General features: G+C 49.1%; 1 protein-coding gene across 1 annotated transcript in view; it reads right to left on the bottom strand.

Moving 5' to 3' along the window:
• The window catches only part of IPMK (inositol polyphosphate multikinase), a 59878-nt gene extending 52788 nt beyond the window's left edge, over positions 1-7090 (bottom strand). Inside the window, exons 1-2 of the mRNA XM_068140378.1 lie at positions 6677-7090; positions 1407-1492 (exon numbers count right to left, since the gene is read on the bottom strand). Coding sequence (XP_067996479.1) covers positions 1407-1492; positions 6677-6926 — 336 coding nt within the window. The 5' untranslated portion in view covers positions 6927-7090. The remainder of the gene's footprint in view (positions 1-1406; positions 1493-6676) is intronic.
• Between the last annotated feature and the right edge of the window lie 8559 nt (positions 7091-15649).

Here is a 15649-nt window from a genome sequence, read left to right as displayed (position 1 = left end):
AGAAGTGGCCCAAGCAAGGCCCTGGAAGACAGCATTAAAGCTAAATTACTAGCACTGAGACCTGGTGTCTTCACTACGACATGGTGTAGTAACAAGGGTAGCAATACAGACCTTTTTTCCCCAAGAGTTTGCCCAGGGACTTGCTCACAGCTTGTCATGTGGGTCTAAGCAAGAGGTAAAATGGGAAAGTTTGTGCTGTGTGGTTAATGTCTAAGCAGAGCTCCAGCTTTCCCCTTCTTCCCTGCAGTGATGGCACATCAGTGTCCTCACCTCAGGATTTCACAGACGGTTAGGTAATCTGCCACTCAAAGGATTCTGCTCAAGCTTCTTCCTTCTACTGCAGAGTTCCCACTTGGGCTGGATTGCATCCTTCTTAACCTCACTGAGAAACCCCAGAAAAATAAATATATTGAGGTTTAACTGGCTCCTGCTGAGCTCCTACTAACTCCAGAGCTGCTGTTTTGTCTAGCAGTCCCATCATCAGAATTATCCAGCAATGCTAGTATGCAAACATGTTGTTTGCTTCCAGCACATTGCTCAGTCTGTTTGAATTTGAGAGGTTTCCACAAAATATGGAAGGTCTGTGGGTAACTAAAATTGATACTCTCATGGGGAAAAATCCCAAACAAACTAGACAAGGCAATAAAAAGAGGGTGTCAAGGGTCCCCTCTCAGCCTGCATGAAGACTTTTACAGTTCTTTGTACCCAACAAGCCATGGAAAGAGATTACATATCAAGCTGATAGAAAAAAGCCCCATGATGGACTATCATAGGCAGGTAGGTGAGAAGGGAAGGAGGATCTCAAGACACTTTACCCTCAAAAGACAAGGAGCAACAGCTTTCCTGGTTTATGTTATTAAAGCTGCTGACAAAGCAAACTGAAGATGAGCAACAGGTAAAATAGACAAAAATGGAGTTCAAACAATTGGGAGTTACATTTTTTATTGACTTTTAAAAGGAGCTGAATTTGAATACAGCAAACGGGTTTCATACAGAGTCATACTTCCAGCATTAAACCAGCCCAGGAGGAAGTGTAAGACACACTAAATTTAGATGCAACCAGTTCTGAGATGCTCAGCAACATGAAAAAGGTAGGATCAAACATATCACTCCTCAGTCACAGATGGAGATAACACAAGGCCTTTCAGTATGATCTTAAGAGGCTGTAAAAACCCCGCTGTTCACGAGGAAATAAGCCCTGTGAGGGAAGCAAGTCTGACATGGGGACAGACATTCAAAGAGGAGAAGGTTCTAGAAAGCACAGATACCTTGACAGAGCTGTCAGTGACCTCCTGTGAAGGTATTTAGGTTGCACCTTCCCGTTGCAACTGTAAGGTTGTTACAGGAAGCACACACATCATTTCCCCTGCAGCAAGCCAGCTCCATCCATGCTGCAGGACCCTCACCTTGTTGTAGAACTCCTGCTCCCTGGGACCGCGAGGTGGTGGCTGCAACTGCTTCAGGACAGTCCCGTCTGGATGCTGCAGGATACCTGCAAGAGAAGAATTTTCTTTAGGGCTGAGTTTCGATACAGCTTTTAATTTTTCTCAGAAATAGCAAACACTCTGTCAGAAGCAGCCTATTTGCCCAGAGGTGCTGCTTTGAGTACGTGCACAGTGGACTGCACGGTGCAGCTCCTGCACCAAAACCCTGAGCAGAGGTTTGGCTGCATTCCTCTCTTTTCTAGCCATCAAGATGATTTCCTGGGTTGAACTCAGCTCAAGGCCAACACAGCACCGGGATTTGCCATCAGAAGTTCCACCCAAAAGAAACATTGATTCAGCTATGGAAGATTACATAGACACTCCCTTCTCAAATAACAGATAAGTTGCTTTTCCAGCAATGCCAAGAAGTTCAAGGGGTTAGTACCAAGCCTAACACCATTTCCACTAGCTAAAATGGAAATGTTGTCCTGTGAATGCATTTCTGTACTAGCGGCACAGAAAGAGCATTTTTGCATTACTAGAAGTAGCACCTCTACAGCACTACCTGCTAATCAGATACTTCACTTGTGTCACCCATAATTACAATACAGAATTTCACTTCCACCAGGCAGTCACCTCCACCATGCCTGCACCAAAACAACCCACAACATCCTCTCAAAATGGCCTTAATGACTCTCCAGTCAGCAATATTGCTGAGTAGCAAAGAGAATCTGAGAGTACTCCAGAGATGGACCTAGGCAAGAGTGGAGAAAAGTGAAATGTGCTCCAAACTTCAAGACCATCAGTTGCAAGAGAAAAACAAAACCTCACTTCTGCAAAAGCAATTTTTTTCCTAGGATTTATTCAAATAGTACTTTATTTTGCTTAGGAGAGAAACAAAAATGTCAGCAGTATCCAAAATAGGTTCCATCTTCAGCTCACCGCTTGAGGAAGCACAGTAAAAGGAGCCAGGAGCTGTGTTGTCCCAAAAAGAGTTTGCAGTTGTTAACAGCAATTGTGCTTTCACCTTTTAGACAGCATTATGTCTGAATGGGCTCTGTTGTGCAGTCCTGGAAACTAAACAGGACCTTTACAAGCCAAGATATTTACTTTAAAACAACCACCAGACTTAGAGAAGTTGTTCTGTCAGTTGGCCATGCCAAGGAACAGAGTGGGTTTAAAAATCTGTGCAGAGCTGCTCTTCAGGCATGTTACTCGCTGCAAGTGGGATCTTGTATGCTCTCCAGCAGCAGAAAAATATTGCCACACAACTACCACAACATCTTGATGTACTACTTAGGAGAGTTGAATGTAACCTAAGACTGGCTGAAGTTCCCTTATCCTCTGGATTTCCTGACAGACCAGAGCACTTACTCCATAGTCAGGGCAGAGCTCGCTGAAAATCAAAGGCTCGTGTTTCATCCTTCACCATGAAGGTGAAAACTCCACAACCTTCCTTCCCTCTGATCTGCAACACCAACCAGAGATACCATCACCTGCAGATCCCACTAACATAGGGATGTTTGTCATGGCTTTGTTCTAGGGTTGCTGGGGTTTTTTTCAGTACAGAGAGGCTGTAGGATCGTTTTAATATACAAGTAACCAATTCAGTATTTCCAAAGCAGCAGAACTGCTTCATAATTTTAATTTTGGTAGAGCACACAAACATTTCCCAAAGGCTCTGCATGCAAAGCTTGCCAGCATTCTGAGCCCCAAATCTACTGCAGAAATAACCAATACAGACATATATAGGTTGGACTCGATGATCCTCGAGGTCTCTTCCAACCTTAGTTATACTGTGATACACACTTTTCTAACCAACAAAACATCCTGACATCCAACCCACAAGCTTTGCTGAACTACAGACAAACCTGTTCTGCACAGACACACCAAAGAGTTCAGAAAAGCTCCTCTGAGGCTATCCAATAAGGGCTGACCAGTATGTATGTGCCACCTTAACCTCTGTGCTGGAAAACAGCAGCCAGTGTTGCCGGTCTTGCGTGACCAATCGAGTCACAATGATAGGGAATGGCCCCTTTAGCTGTGGGACCCCACTGATGGCTTGGGGTCCTCCAGGACTTTCAGGGTACAGACACCAAATCACAGCCAGGGTCAGAAGACTCTGTAAGGTGGCATGTCCCATCTGCTCCTGCCTCTCCCCACCTGCCCACAGAAATAAGCCACAACCCAAGGTGGTTACCTTCCTACCCATGATCTACCCTGTTCTGAGGGAACCGCTGCCGGAGACAGCATTCAACAAAAGGTCAGTTGTAATGCCCTGAAGGTGAGGGTCTGTGTGTTCATGCAGGGAGCCTGCAAGAGTTCTCTCTTTGCAGAGCAGTGACAGTCCCAGTGAGCAAAGGGAAAACAGAAAGGTTATTCAGGGAGGACCCTACAGCAAAGGTGTTTTAAGGCATACACTAATCGAAAGAGTTAAAAATACTTTGGGTACCTTCAAGTCCTCTGGTGTTTGTAGGTGGGGACAAAAGTGAAGTTGAGCACAGAGGACAGCAGTGACATGCAGGAAGAAGCTGTGCAGAACAAGGAAGGCTTTGGGCTTGAATCAGTAAACAGCTCAGATACTGAAACCCTCCAGGTACAACCTTCAAGGTACATCTGCCATGTTGTATGCATGGCAACAGATGTATCCTGACCAAAACAAAAAAAACAGGCAGTCTGCTTTTACAGCTTTAGGCTTTTTAAAAGCTCTTTTTAAAAAGAAGAGGCTCTCTATGGGGTAGGAAAGGGCAGAATGGAAAACAGCAGGAAGGGTGACTAGTCTATGAAGAAGCAGAAAAGACAGTGGAGAAGGTAGGAGACACATTGGTCTCCTCAGACATGCTTCCAGTTCTCACAGATTCTGGTCATCTGTGATATTCCTTACCAGTGCTGTTAGCAACTACATATACCCAAACATTTGGCCACTAGCTTCACAACAAGGACACCAACAGGGAGCAGCGCTGCAGAATTATACATGACCCTCTATCTTTAGCATCTCGACTGCCTGCACTCCTACATACAACATCTGTAAAGAAGTAGAATGAGAAGATTTGGTTACAAAAAATGAGCGAGCTCTGAGTGCCAGAGCAGCTCTGGTCTTCACCTAAATGTAGAACTCAGTTTGAGATTATCAACTGTGTAGGCACCTCTGCAGGAAAACCTTGGTCTTGTTTGTTAGATGAAGTGGAATTATCTAGAACTAACCCATTTGAGCTGCACTGACAATACAGGTGGTGTCTGACCTGCATTGCCTTGATCCAACTGTGATAAAACTGACATGACACAGGTGAGGTTCTCCCTGAAGTAAGCAATTTTTTGCCTGTGTCCACCCCATGTTATATGAACAACAAGGCAGACAAACAACTCCAAGGATCTTACACACTTCCCCTGACATTTTACTGCACCGGGTGCAGCAGGGGCAAGGGACAAGAATTACTTTGCTGGGGAGATTATCAGCAGCAAGACAGGCCACAGACGCAGGCTATAGATAAGACAAACTCACAGTGCCATTAGTGCTGTAATTCCACTCCCTGATGGCTAAGGGTTTCTGAAGTTCAGCCCTTGGCCTGTTCAGCTGAGGCAGCTCCTAGTGACAGGGTTCAAAGGCAATATGACAGCAGGCGCTCGTTATAGCTATGCTCAAAAGGGCATGCTGAGAGTTCAACAGATGTATACCTTACACTTGGCTGAGAGGCAGGAGTTACACCAAATGGGAGGTGCTAGAAGGGTGAGACATGCCACTTGGCGACCTTAACTTGGCCACTTGCTCTGGCACTGACCACTGCCAATGTTAAAAGACACCTTCAGCAGAAGGACCAATACCTCACTCCTCAACTTGGAACTAAAACCACAATTGAAAGCTAGTGGAGGCACACTTCAAAAGAGCTTTATCCTCATGTCATTTGTACTACTAGCCTATCTTATTAGCCATTGGATCAAACTTACTATCAAACAAACAAGCAACTAAGACATTATCCCAGGCTGGAAAAACACATACTAATATTTTGCTGAAGTTTCTGGCAGCCAAAGACTTGAAGGTTCCCTTTAGATAAACCATAGTTTCAACACATATTATGACAGTGTCAGCGTGCTGCTAGCTACATTCCCACTGTTTTAAAAGGTGCCTGTTCAAATGAAGCTGAACTGCAGAGGCCCTTTGGCTTAAAGCTGCCAGTTAACTGCCCCATCCTTACCGGCGATTACCAGTTATGAAAAATCACCAGAAATGAGATACTTAGCAGTGGTGACACCTCTCCATCTACCCTGGATGAGTCCTGCCAGCCGTGCCAGCAGAACGCACCTTGGCCAGGGAAACTGCTCCTCCAGCCCTGATGGGACCACCAGATCACTCAGCCTGGAGGTGGCTGCCAGCACCGCCTCACAACTCTCAGAACACCGCCAGCACCCCCTCGCAGCCCCCAGAGCAGCGCCAGCACCCCCAGAGCGCCGCCAGCACTCCCCCAGAGCAGCGCCAGCACCCCCTCGCAGCCCCCAGAGCAGCGCCAGCACCCCCTCAGAGCCCTCAGAGCACCGCCAGCACTCCCTCGCAGCCCCCAGAGCAGCGCCAGCACCCCCTCAGAGCACCGCCAGCACCCCCTCGCAGCCCCCAGAGCAGCGCCAGCACTCCCCCAGAACACGGCCAGCACCCCCTCAGAGCGCCGCCAGGACTCCCTCGCAGCCCTCAGAGCAGCGCCAGCACCCCCTCAGAACACGGCCAGCACCCCCTCAGAACACCGCCAGCACCCCCTCGCAGCCCTCAGAGCACCGCCAGCACCCCCTCAGAACACCGCCAGCACCCCCTCGCAGCCCTCAGAGCACCGCCAGCACCCCGCCAGCGGCTGCCAAATCCCCCAGCCCCGAAGTGGCCGCCAGCCCCCTCAGCCTCGAGCACTTCGCGTTGAGGCTGGTACCCGAGGGCGAACAGGTGCTGGCAGCTCGGCGCGGGAGGCGGGCAGAGCCCGACGGCGGGAGCTCAGCCACCAAGCTGACAAGCCCTGCCCGCGGCTCCCGAGGTGCCGCTTGCCCGCTCCCGCCGCCGGTGAGCGGCTCACGCCTGTCACTGACACCCCAACGGAGCTGCCGGCCGCCGCCAGCGGGACGTGAGGACGGTGGAAGCGAGACCGGCCCCACCACAGCCAGGTTTGGAAGAATTAAGACAACCAGGAGGACGGGGGTGGGGGGAACCCCCGCCACGGGCAGCCCTGCCCGCCACTCCCCCCGTAGGTTCCCTCCCGCGCCCCGCCGTCGCTCACCGCCTTTATCCTTGCCGTACATGTGCCCGGCCACCTGGTGCGACAGCGGCACGCAGCCGTTCAGCCCCCGCCGCCGGCCCCCCGCCGCTGCCGCCGCCGCTGCCACCGCGGGGCCCGGGGAGGCGCCGAGCGCCGGCTGGGCCGCGGCCTCCTCCTCTGCCTCGCCGCGCCCGCCGCCCGCGCAGCACCCGCGCCCGCCCTCGGGGCGCCCCGCCGCGGGCAGCGCCGGGCGCGGGGGCTCCGTGGCCATTTCCCGGGGCTGGCGGGGTGGCGGAGGGAGGCGAGGGGTGGCCGCGCTGCGGAGGCGGCGGCAGCGGCGAGCGGGCCTCAGCGGGCGCTGCGTGCCGGGGCGCGGGCGGCGAGAGCCCGCGGCTCCATCACCCCGCGCCGCTCCGCTCCGCACCGCACCGCGCCGCCCACCTCGCCGCTGAGGCAGCGACTGGCCGCGCCGCCGCTCCGCCCCGGACGCCGCTCCGCCTCCGCCGCCCGGGCCGGCCCGTGGCGGGGTGGGGGGTCAGCGACAGCACCGCCGGGCGGCGTGCGGCTCCGGTACTAGGCCGCGCCCGGGCCCCGCCGCCTCGGTGTGGCGGGGGCGGGCACCGCCTGGGTTCGGCGGCTGGCTGAGGCGGTGGCAGGGCCTAGCACAGTCCCCGAGTGCCCGCGAAACCGGCCCCGTGGGCCGGTGACACCGCCGTGGACGTGCCCATGCCGCCGCCGGTCCCCAGGGCCTGCCGCCACGCCCTCAGCTCTCCCTGGGTCTCGGTCCCTCGACTTGCGACCAATCTAGTGTGCTGGGCGAGTCCTGTGTGTTGGCAGTCAGGGGCTGTTCCCCCTTTACTGATTCTCAGTAATCCAAAATACTCGAAAAATCCTTTTGAGTTGTATATCGGGTTTGTTTGTTTTCCCTCCAGTAGATAGAAGGACTATCAGTGAGAGCAAACAAGCATGCAAATAGCATCAGACCTGTATAGTGGGAGAGGACCTTCACTGCAGCCTAAACCAACCACACTGAGCTCTGTAGGTGCTGGTCTTGCAGGTGAGGTGGGCACACCTGACCTTAGAGCAGATCAAAACTGGGTAATCTGAATTTTCACTCCCTGTGAGTAGTGGAGGGCGTGTGCAAGCCCTGCATGCCCTCACCAGACCCCAGAGCCCGCTGCCTGCCTCAGAGACTTCATTTTTTCACTACAGTATTTCTCAGCTCTCTCATCACAACCTCAAGTTGCACCAGGTGGCTAAGATTGGATATTAAGAGAAATTTTTGTCCCTGAAAGGGTTGTCAAGCCCTGGGAGGGTCTGACTGAGGTGGAGTCCCTATCCCTGGAGGGGTTTCAAAGCTGTGTAGATGTGGTACTGAAGGACATGGTTTCGTGCTGACCTGGCAGTGCTGGGTTGGACTTGATGATCTCAAAGGTCTTTACCAACCGAAACAATGCTGTGATTCTATTTGTAGGGCTGTCATTACTGTCTTGTCTTTTCACTGTTTCTTTCTTTTATAGAATTAGCTCAGCTCTGTGAACAGTCAATCTGCATTTTTGCTGCAGTGTGAGCCAGTATCGTGTTTAGCATTAGTAGGACACAGGAACAGGAAAAGAAGGGCAGAGAGAGGAATATGACTTTTAGCAGACATAATATGGCATTCCCCTGGATTTTATGAAAATGCAATGATGTCTGTGAGGAATCAGCACTGACATTAGAGGGACAACAATGCAGTGATCTCAGCTATTAACTTGCTGCCTCTTCCCCATCCCATAGCTGGGAGAACTGGATGCCAGTTTGGGAGATTTCCACAGGAAATTAAAGTATCAAAGGAACAGGAAGGTCACAGGGAAAACGAGAGTACTGAAGAGTGAAGAAGGAACATCACATATAGATCTATCAAAGCTGAGCTGCTTTAGTTCATTGTTCATGGAGCAGTTTATTTCCTTCTTAGTTGGGTGAGACGGGGAAGACAGTGGTAACAACTCAGCAAGGTCCTTTCTGGAGTAACAAGGCTGGCCAGAAAACGTAGGTTTCTCCTTGCCAAATATCCCTTTCTCATCAGTCATTACCATCCAGCCCTAAAGATTAGGAGTCAGATGGTTGCCAGCAGAAGCTCCTCTCTTCAGTTCCCCAGCACTGATTTTTCCCAGAGGGGTGTTGACGCAGTAGAGAAATACCACAGATTGGCCAACCCTTGCACACCAAAAATTACTGAGGAGTAGAGTGCAAAAAAAAGCACAAGTGGTATGTGTCTGGCAGAGGGAAGGCTCCCGGTCTCAGCAGCAGCAGCTGCTGCAAGGTTTGGATGCCAACCTGAGCCTCGCAGATATTTCCCCCTGCAGGGAAAAGAGACACTTTGGCTGGTCTGGGTCTAAATGCAGAGAGAAAACCGTAGATGGCATTTCAGCTTTGCATGAGTGCACATGCAAAGCTGATCTACCTGAGCTTGGAAATCTCAGTGGGAAAAAAAGAATGAAATGAAAAGGCAAACCCATGGAATTTAAAGACTATTCAAGCACCTAGTCCTGAATAAATAGCTTCTAGATATGCTTAGAGTGAGCAGAAGTAGGCCTGGAGGAGATTAAAAGAAACACAAAAGGATGAGTAATTGGAATAAGTAAACACTGACTGTTTTCTTTCCCCTGCTATTTGCTTTAGTCAGATTTATGCATATAGAAACTGAGTGACGCCAGACTCCATCTTCCGCTCACTCATTCCGCCCTCACGCTTCAGCACATGGAGTTCACTCGTCTTATCTCCTAAATTAAAACAAGCAGAACTGAGAAGATACCAGGAATGACAAATAATTGATTTCTCCACGGAGTGTGATACTGTGAGAGTTTGTGCTGAAAGCTGAACCTACCAGCAGGACTCTTAAGGAGACTTCGTGTCTCCAGGCTGTGCAGCAGCACTTGGAGAGGCAGCGAGAGAGGCTGCTACAGACAGCTCTTAAAGAAAGGACAGATAGTTGGGAATCCCACTTCTCCCCTCAGCAAAATGCATTTGGCAAAATGATGCTTAATTCTGAATTAGTCTTTGTTGCTGGAAATCAGTCTTAGCCAGTCTGATGAAAATGTATTGTGCCCAAACTGCTTTGTGCTGCGAGAGGTTGTCTCAGTGGCAGATTGCAAAGCTCCCCTGAACTGAGTGAGGATTATAAAGAATCGTGTGCTGCTGCTGGAGTAAAGCCCTTTCCCAAACACAACAGCTAGTTAATAGCTAACTGCAAGATGCATGGTAGTTCAGTACAGGAAATAAGCTCATACTTCAGTGGAAGTGGAGGAGGATATTAGGTAAACAGCTTAGTGGGGCTGAAACCTGGACAGAAGTATTGGTACTCTAGAGCTATGCTAACAATAAGCACCACTGGATTTTTCACTGCCCCTTAGCAGGGTTCACAGCCACCTCTTCCCCATCTCACCAGAAACATTGCTCCTCTGCCAGCGCTGTGCTTTCTGTGTGAGGTCTGTGCAAGAGATCTAGATCCTGCTGCCCACAGAGCCACTTCCTGCAGCAGGCAACCGCGCTTGCGTAGCTCCTGCCGGCCAGAGAGATTGCAACAGAGCTGACCTGGGCTGTACTTGTGGTCCCGATGAGAAACACCAATTGGGGAAACCAAGAATTTGCTAGAGGGGTGAGAGTATCTGCAGCAGTGCTTCTGTGGGCAGGAGGGCCTGTCCTCCTCCTTGGGTGCAGAGCAGATGTGGCTGCAGCAGTGTGGAAGCTGTAGCTGCATTGCAGTTCTGTTATTCACACTCTTTCCCAGCAGAAGGGCCACTGTATCCTGCCCTCTTTAAAACAACTTTTAATCCTTTGGTAAATTCACCAAACTTCTGTTCTTGTCAAGTGAAGGAAAATCTAAACTACCCTTTTCTGTTGTAACTGTAAAACTCAGCGGTGCTGTCATCCCACCTTCTTGCCTGGATATTGCCTTGTCTCTTAGGTATCAGGTCCTACAGTGATTCATATTTTACTGGCTTCTGACTGATGCAACTCTTTGATGCAATTCTCCTCCCTAACAACCAGATACATCTGGGCTTTTCCAGGGTGAAATCTAAACAAAGTGTGTCAAAAGTCCACCTATACTCTCTGCAGATGATACAGCACCTTTTGGAAGTAACTATGAGGTTGATTCACAGCAGTTATGTATTTTCTGGATCACCTTTTCTACAAACAAATGCAGCTGTGAATTTCTTAGAATGGTTTAGGTTGGAAGGAACCTCAGAGACCATCTACTCCATCCTCCCTGCCATGGGCAGGGACACCTTTCAACTAGACTTGGCTGCTCAAGGCCTTATCCAACCTGGCCTTGAAGACCCCCAGGGAGGAGGCATCCACAACTTCCCTGGGCAGCCTATTCCAGAATCCCACCACCCTCATACTGAAGAACTTCTTCCTCAAATGCAGTCTAACCCTGCTCTCCCTCAGCTTGAAACCATTCCGCCTTGTCCTGTCTCATAAAAATCTCTCTCCAGCCTTCCTGTAGGATCCCTTCAGGTGTTGGAAAGCTACTCTAAGGTCCTCCCTGGAGTCTTCTCTAGATTGAACAACCCCAGCTCCCTCAGCCTGGTTTCTTCTGTATTAGAAAGCTAAAAGTATTATAAAGGTCAAGAAGCTCATTTCAATAGTTCCTTTCTCCCTTAGAGTCACAGAATCATGGAATGATAGGGGTTGGAATGGACCTCTGAAGATCATCTAGTCCAAACCCCCACCACCAGAGCAGGTTCATCTAGTACCCAAATGGGCTCTGAATGACTCCAGAGATGGATTTTTGTTTTGGTGGTGATCATTAAAGAAAGAAAGTAAGCACAGAATTTGAAGGAAAGGTTCATTTTTTGGCCTGAGAGGAGGTGAAGGGGAGGGAAACAAGTGGAAGAGCTTTCATGGTGGAGAGGAGGCAGCAGTGGGTGTTGCTGAGACTACTTTTATTAAACATCTTCATTCATGACCCATAGGAGAGAATATGCACAAAGTCTCCAGGTCTGTGGATACCCCTGACCTCCTTAAGGTAGTTAAATGTCACACTGATGCCAGAGAAGTCCTGCAGGTCCTCACACAACTGAACAAAAGCCACACTGTTGGCATAGGAGCTTCAGTGTGGATAAACATAGGGTAATGCATGTAGAAGAAAGTAAACCAAACCAAAGCTCTTTGATACTGATCCTGGAACCAGCTTTTCACTGCCCAGGAAGGCAATCCTGAAGTCACTGGTGACAGTTGACTGAGATCATCAGTCTGGTATACATCTGCACCAAAAAAAGCCATCAAAATATTGGGCAATATCAACAAGAGTGTTGGGAAAGACAAAAGGCTTAATCTCCCTGCTATGTCACTTCAGCCTGCCACATACCAAGTCCAGCTTCCACCCCTGGTCTGTTATGGAGAATAGGAACATACCATTAATTAACAGGTGGAAGATGGAATTAAACCATGATTTGTGCAGCATCTAAATTGGTGGAACATGTTTTAGCTGCCTCCAGCATTAGAAAATGGCAGTGAGATTTGTATGCTTTGACACCCTTGGGTGAGAAGTTGTCCTTCTCTCTAAAGCAGAGGCATTAGAGCAAAGTCTTTAGTATCATCTCCTGGCAGCTAAAGAGTACAGGTACCTTCAGCTTACAGGTAGCTAAAGATTACTCCCTTGGTTTTCAGGAGGAGACTTGATGGGGTGCTTGGTGCCATGGTTTAGTTGTTTAGGTGGGTTGGGTTGGTTGATGGGTTGGACGCGATGATCTTGAAGGTCTCTTCCAACCTGGTTTATTCTATGTAATTCTGTGTAAAGATTTTTCAAGTGTGGCTTTCTGTCTCTATCAGAGGGTTGCTCAGGGTTTACAAATACATGACAGCATTTTACCAGTCACATCCTAATGCTTTAGGAGAACCTTGGTACTAGATTTAAGATTATTAACATGCCAGGAGGTTTACTTAGAATGCCTTTTTCCTGTTCCCTAGAGGCTACTTGCATTGCCTCCACCTGCAGTAGAATCCAGCACCCTTTTTGTGACTAAGCCCACTGCCAAGTGGCATTAAGGGAAGTATCTCCTATTAAGCAGTACTCTACTCCATTTAACACATGCAGATGTTGGAGCCAACGATGAAACTGAAAGTGCAAGATGACACTGTTTGAGAAGGGCAACCCATTTAATAATTGCTGAAGTGAAAGTCTCCTCTGGCTGTTCTTTTGGCACCAGAGTCTTGAGCAAGAGTCCTGTCGGTGAGCAGACAGTGCCTCTTGACCATGTCTTGGCCATTTATGGTTATATTTGCCAACTGCAGAGAACTATTTGAGAAAAGTTACGCAGCCAGTGACCTTATCATTCATTTTGCTGTGTTTTTGTTGTCAGATGACTTGACTGAACAGCACAAACATTCCAGCTACTGAGCAAGAGATCCTTGCAGCGTGCTCTGTTTTGAATGCTTCACACATTAAAGCTGTAATTTCTGGCAGGCTCAGGAAGCTCCTCTTTTCTGCACAGGCTTCGCTGGGAGAGCAGAAGGCACTTTCTTTGTATAAATGTGCCATGCATTCAAAAACACCAAAAGCAAACTGCAGTCTGCATGACAAAAAGGATGCAGAGTGGATTAAGGGCAGTGCAATGTCAAATGGGAGAGGAGGGAGGAAAACGAAATCACAAGAGGAATGATCTCTTTCTGCTTAAGTGAGACATACCCAACTTCTATGTATCAAAGCAATCAGAAGTTGCTTGAGAACCCCAATAAATCCTTTCTTAGCAGTCCAAGCTGCACAAGAGAAAGGTGGACTGAATTCTGCTTTGCTAAAAGCACCTAAACCCACTGTGATTTTCCTGACTTGAGGGAGCGTACCAGTAAATGCTCCATTTATTGTAACTGCACATCTAATTAAACACTTTACAAAGGTGGGCGTGGAGGAACATTCCACTGCTAACAGGGGACCCATAGCATGAGTGTCCATGGCTTTCTGTCCAGTACTGCAGGATTTCACAGCTGAGGAAGGAAAAACACGGGAACAGATGTCTGCTGGGGGCGCATAACCCCTTCAGCTCAAACGAGTGAGGTTTTGGCTAAGAGAAGCACTCAGTCCCAGAAGCTAATGAAGAGCCACTTTGTACATCCTTTGCTTTGCTCTGTTAGAGGCACAATGAAATGCAGCACGTCATTTGCTGTAATTCAGTTTATCCATTCTTGCTACCACCTAGCAGTGTTACTTGGGGTTAAATCTTCTCTTCTAGCTTATGCTTTCTCCCATCTGCCACTGTTTCTTCTCCTTCCCCCCTGCTTGTTTTTGGTTGGTTTTGTTTGTTTTTTCCAGACACACCTCTTTCTTTGTGGGTTATTTTAGGTTCTATTCAGCTTCTCTCTGCATTAGCCTCAACGTTAGGCAGCCTGGAAATCATTCTGCCTGAGAAATGCACAATGCACCGCAGGCAGCACAGCTACACCACTGCTAAAGAAAACAAGCAGCAGAGAGCTTCAAGCAGCAGCCCCTAGTACCCATCCTCTTGGAAAAATGAGCGTTTTCCTGCCAGTACAGAGAAACCAGTCATCAATGCAAAAAACCAAAACAGGAGAGAACAAGCTTGGGTGCAGAAAGCAACTGGGGGAATGGGTATCTGACACTGCTAGGCTTAATGTTTACCAGTGACAATAGAAAAGGCATTTGGCCTTCTCAGCAGGTCCATGTGAAATGTTCTGACCAAGCTGAAATAGATGATGAGCTCTGACAAACTCAGCCTGCTAGTAGCTGTGTTGGGGCACCCCCCTCTGCCCACGTGCTATGGGGGCATCATGATCTCTTGCCTAACCCAGCCAGGGGTTTTGTCAGCCTTGGAGCTTCAGGAGTTGAAACAAAAGCCACGATTCCATGCTCAGGCTGGTTACAGAGAAGCCAGCTGACAAGGTTTCTTTGCATCACCACTGTTTAGCTTCACGCCTACGTTCTTATCCTTCCTGCCATTATAAAATGTTCTTCCGCTACTGGAGTAGAGCCACCGTGATACAGCAGTGACTCAAGTTTCCATGCCTTTATTGAGCTGTAGGACACTGAAAGGAAAATCCCACTCCAGCTCTTCTGCAAAAGGCATTTTACAGACCTCAACAGCGCCAGAACAAGGCTCAAACTACACATTATGGTGAAAACTTCAGAAGGGCCTGTGGTCAGCTCTGCAGCTGGCTGTTGGGGAACAGCATGGATAGCTGCTTAATCCTGAACGTGTCCATGCAGCACCCCATGGATCAGTATTTGTTGGGGACTGACCTGTTAGAGAGCAGTGAAGGGGAAAAGGCCTGGGGGTCATAGTGGATGGGAGGTTGACCATGAGCCAGCAATATGCTCTTGTGGCCAAGAAGGCCAATGCCATTCTGGAGTATATTAGAAGGGCTGTGGTTAGTAGGTCGCAAGAGGTTCTCCTCCCACTCTACTCTGCCCTGGTGAGGCTGCATCTGGAATATTGTGTCCAGTTCTGGGCCCCTCAGTTCAAGAAAGACCTCAGGGAACTACTTGAAAGAGTCCAGCACAGAGCCACAAAAATGATTAAGGGAGTGGAACATCTCCCTTCTGGGGAGAGACTGAGGGAGCTGAGGGCTCTTTAGCTTGGAGGAGACTGAGAGGTGGCCTCATTAATGTTTATAAATAAGTAAAGGGTGAGTGCCAAGAGAATGGAGCCAGGCTCTGCTCAGTGATGCCCAATGACAGAACAAGGGGCATAGGCAGTTCCATGGAAACAGAAGGAAAAAAATTTTCACTGTGAGGATGACAGCACACAAGAAGAGGTTGTGGAGTCTCCCTCTCTGGAGATATTCAAGACCTGCCTGGATGTGTTCCTGTGTTACCTGGTATAGGTGATCCTGCTCTGGCAGGGGGGCTGGACTGGATGATCTTTCAAGATCCCTTCCAGCCCCTAACTTTCATGATTCTGAGTGCCTGGGCTCAGACAGATAGCAATGCTGCTCACTCAAATACATGCATGTACTAAAAACACCCTTAAAACCCAGCATTGTTCACATCAAGGA

Source organism: Melanerpes formicivorus, unplaced genomic scaffold (genome assembly GCF_026170545.1).
Source record: "Melanerpes formicivorus ecotype bairdi unplaced genomic scaffold, bMelFor1.0.p_v2 SCAF_6, whole genome shotgun sequence".
In the NCBI taxonomy this organism is placed as follows: Eukaryota; Metazoa; Chordata; class Aves; order Piciformes; family Picidae; genus Melanerpes; species Melanerpes formicivorus.
This window is presented reverse-complemented; position numbering and strand designations above follow the sequence as displayed.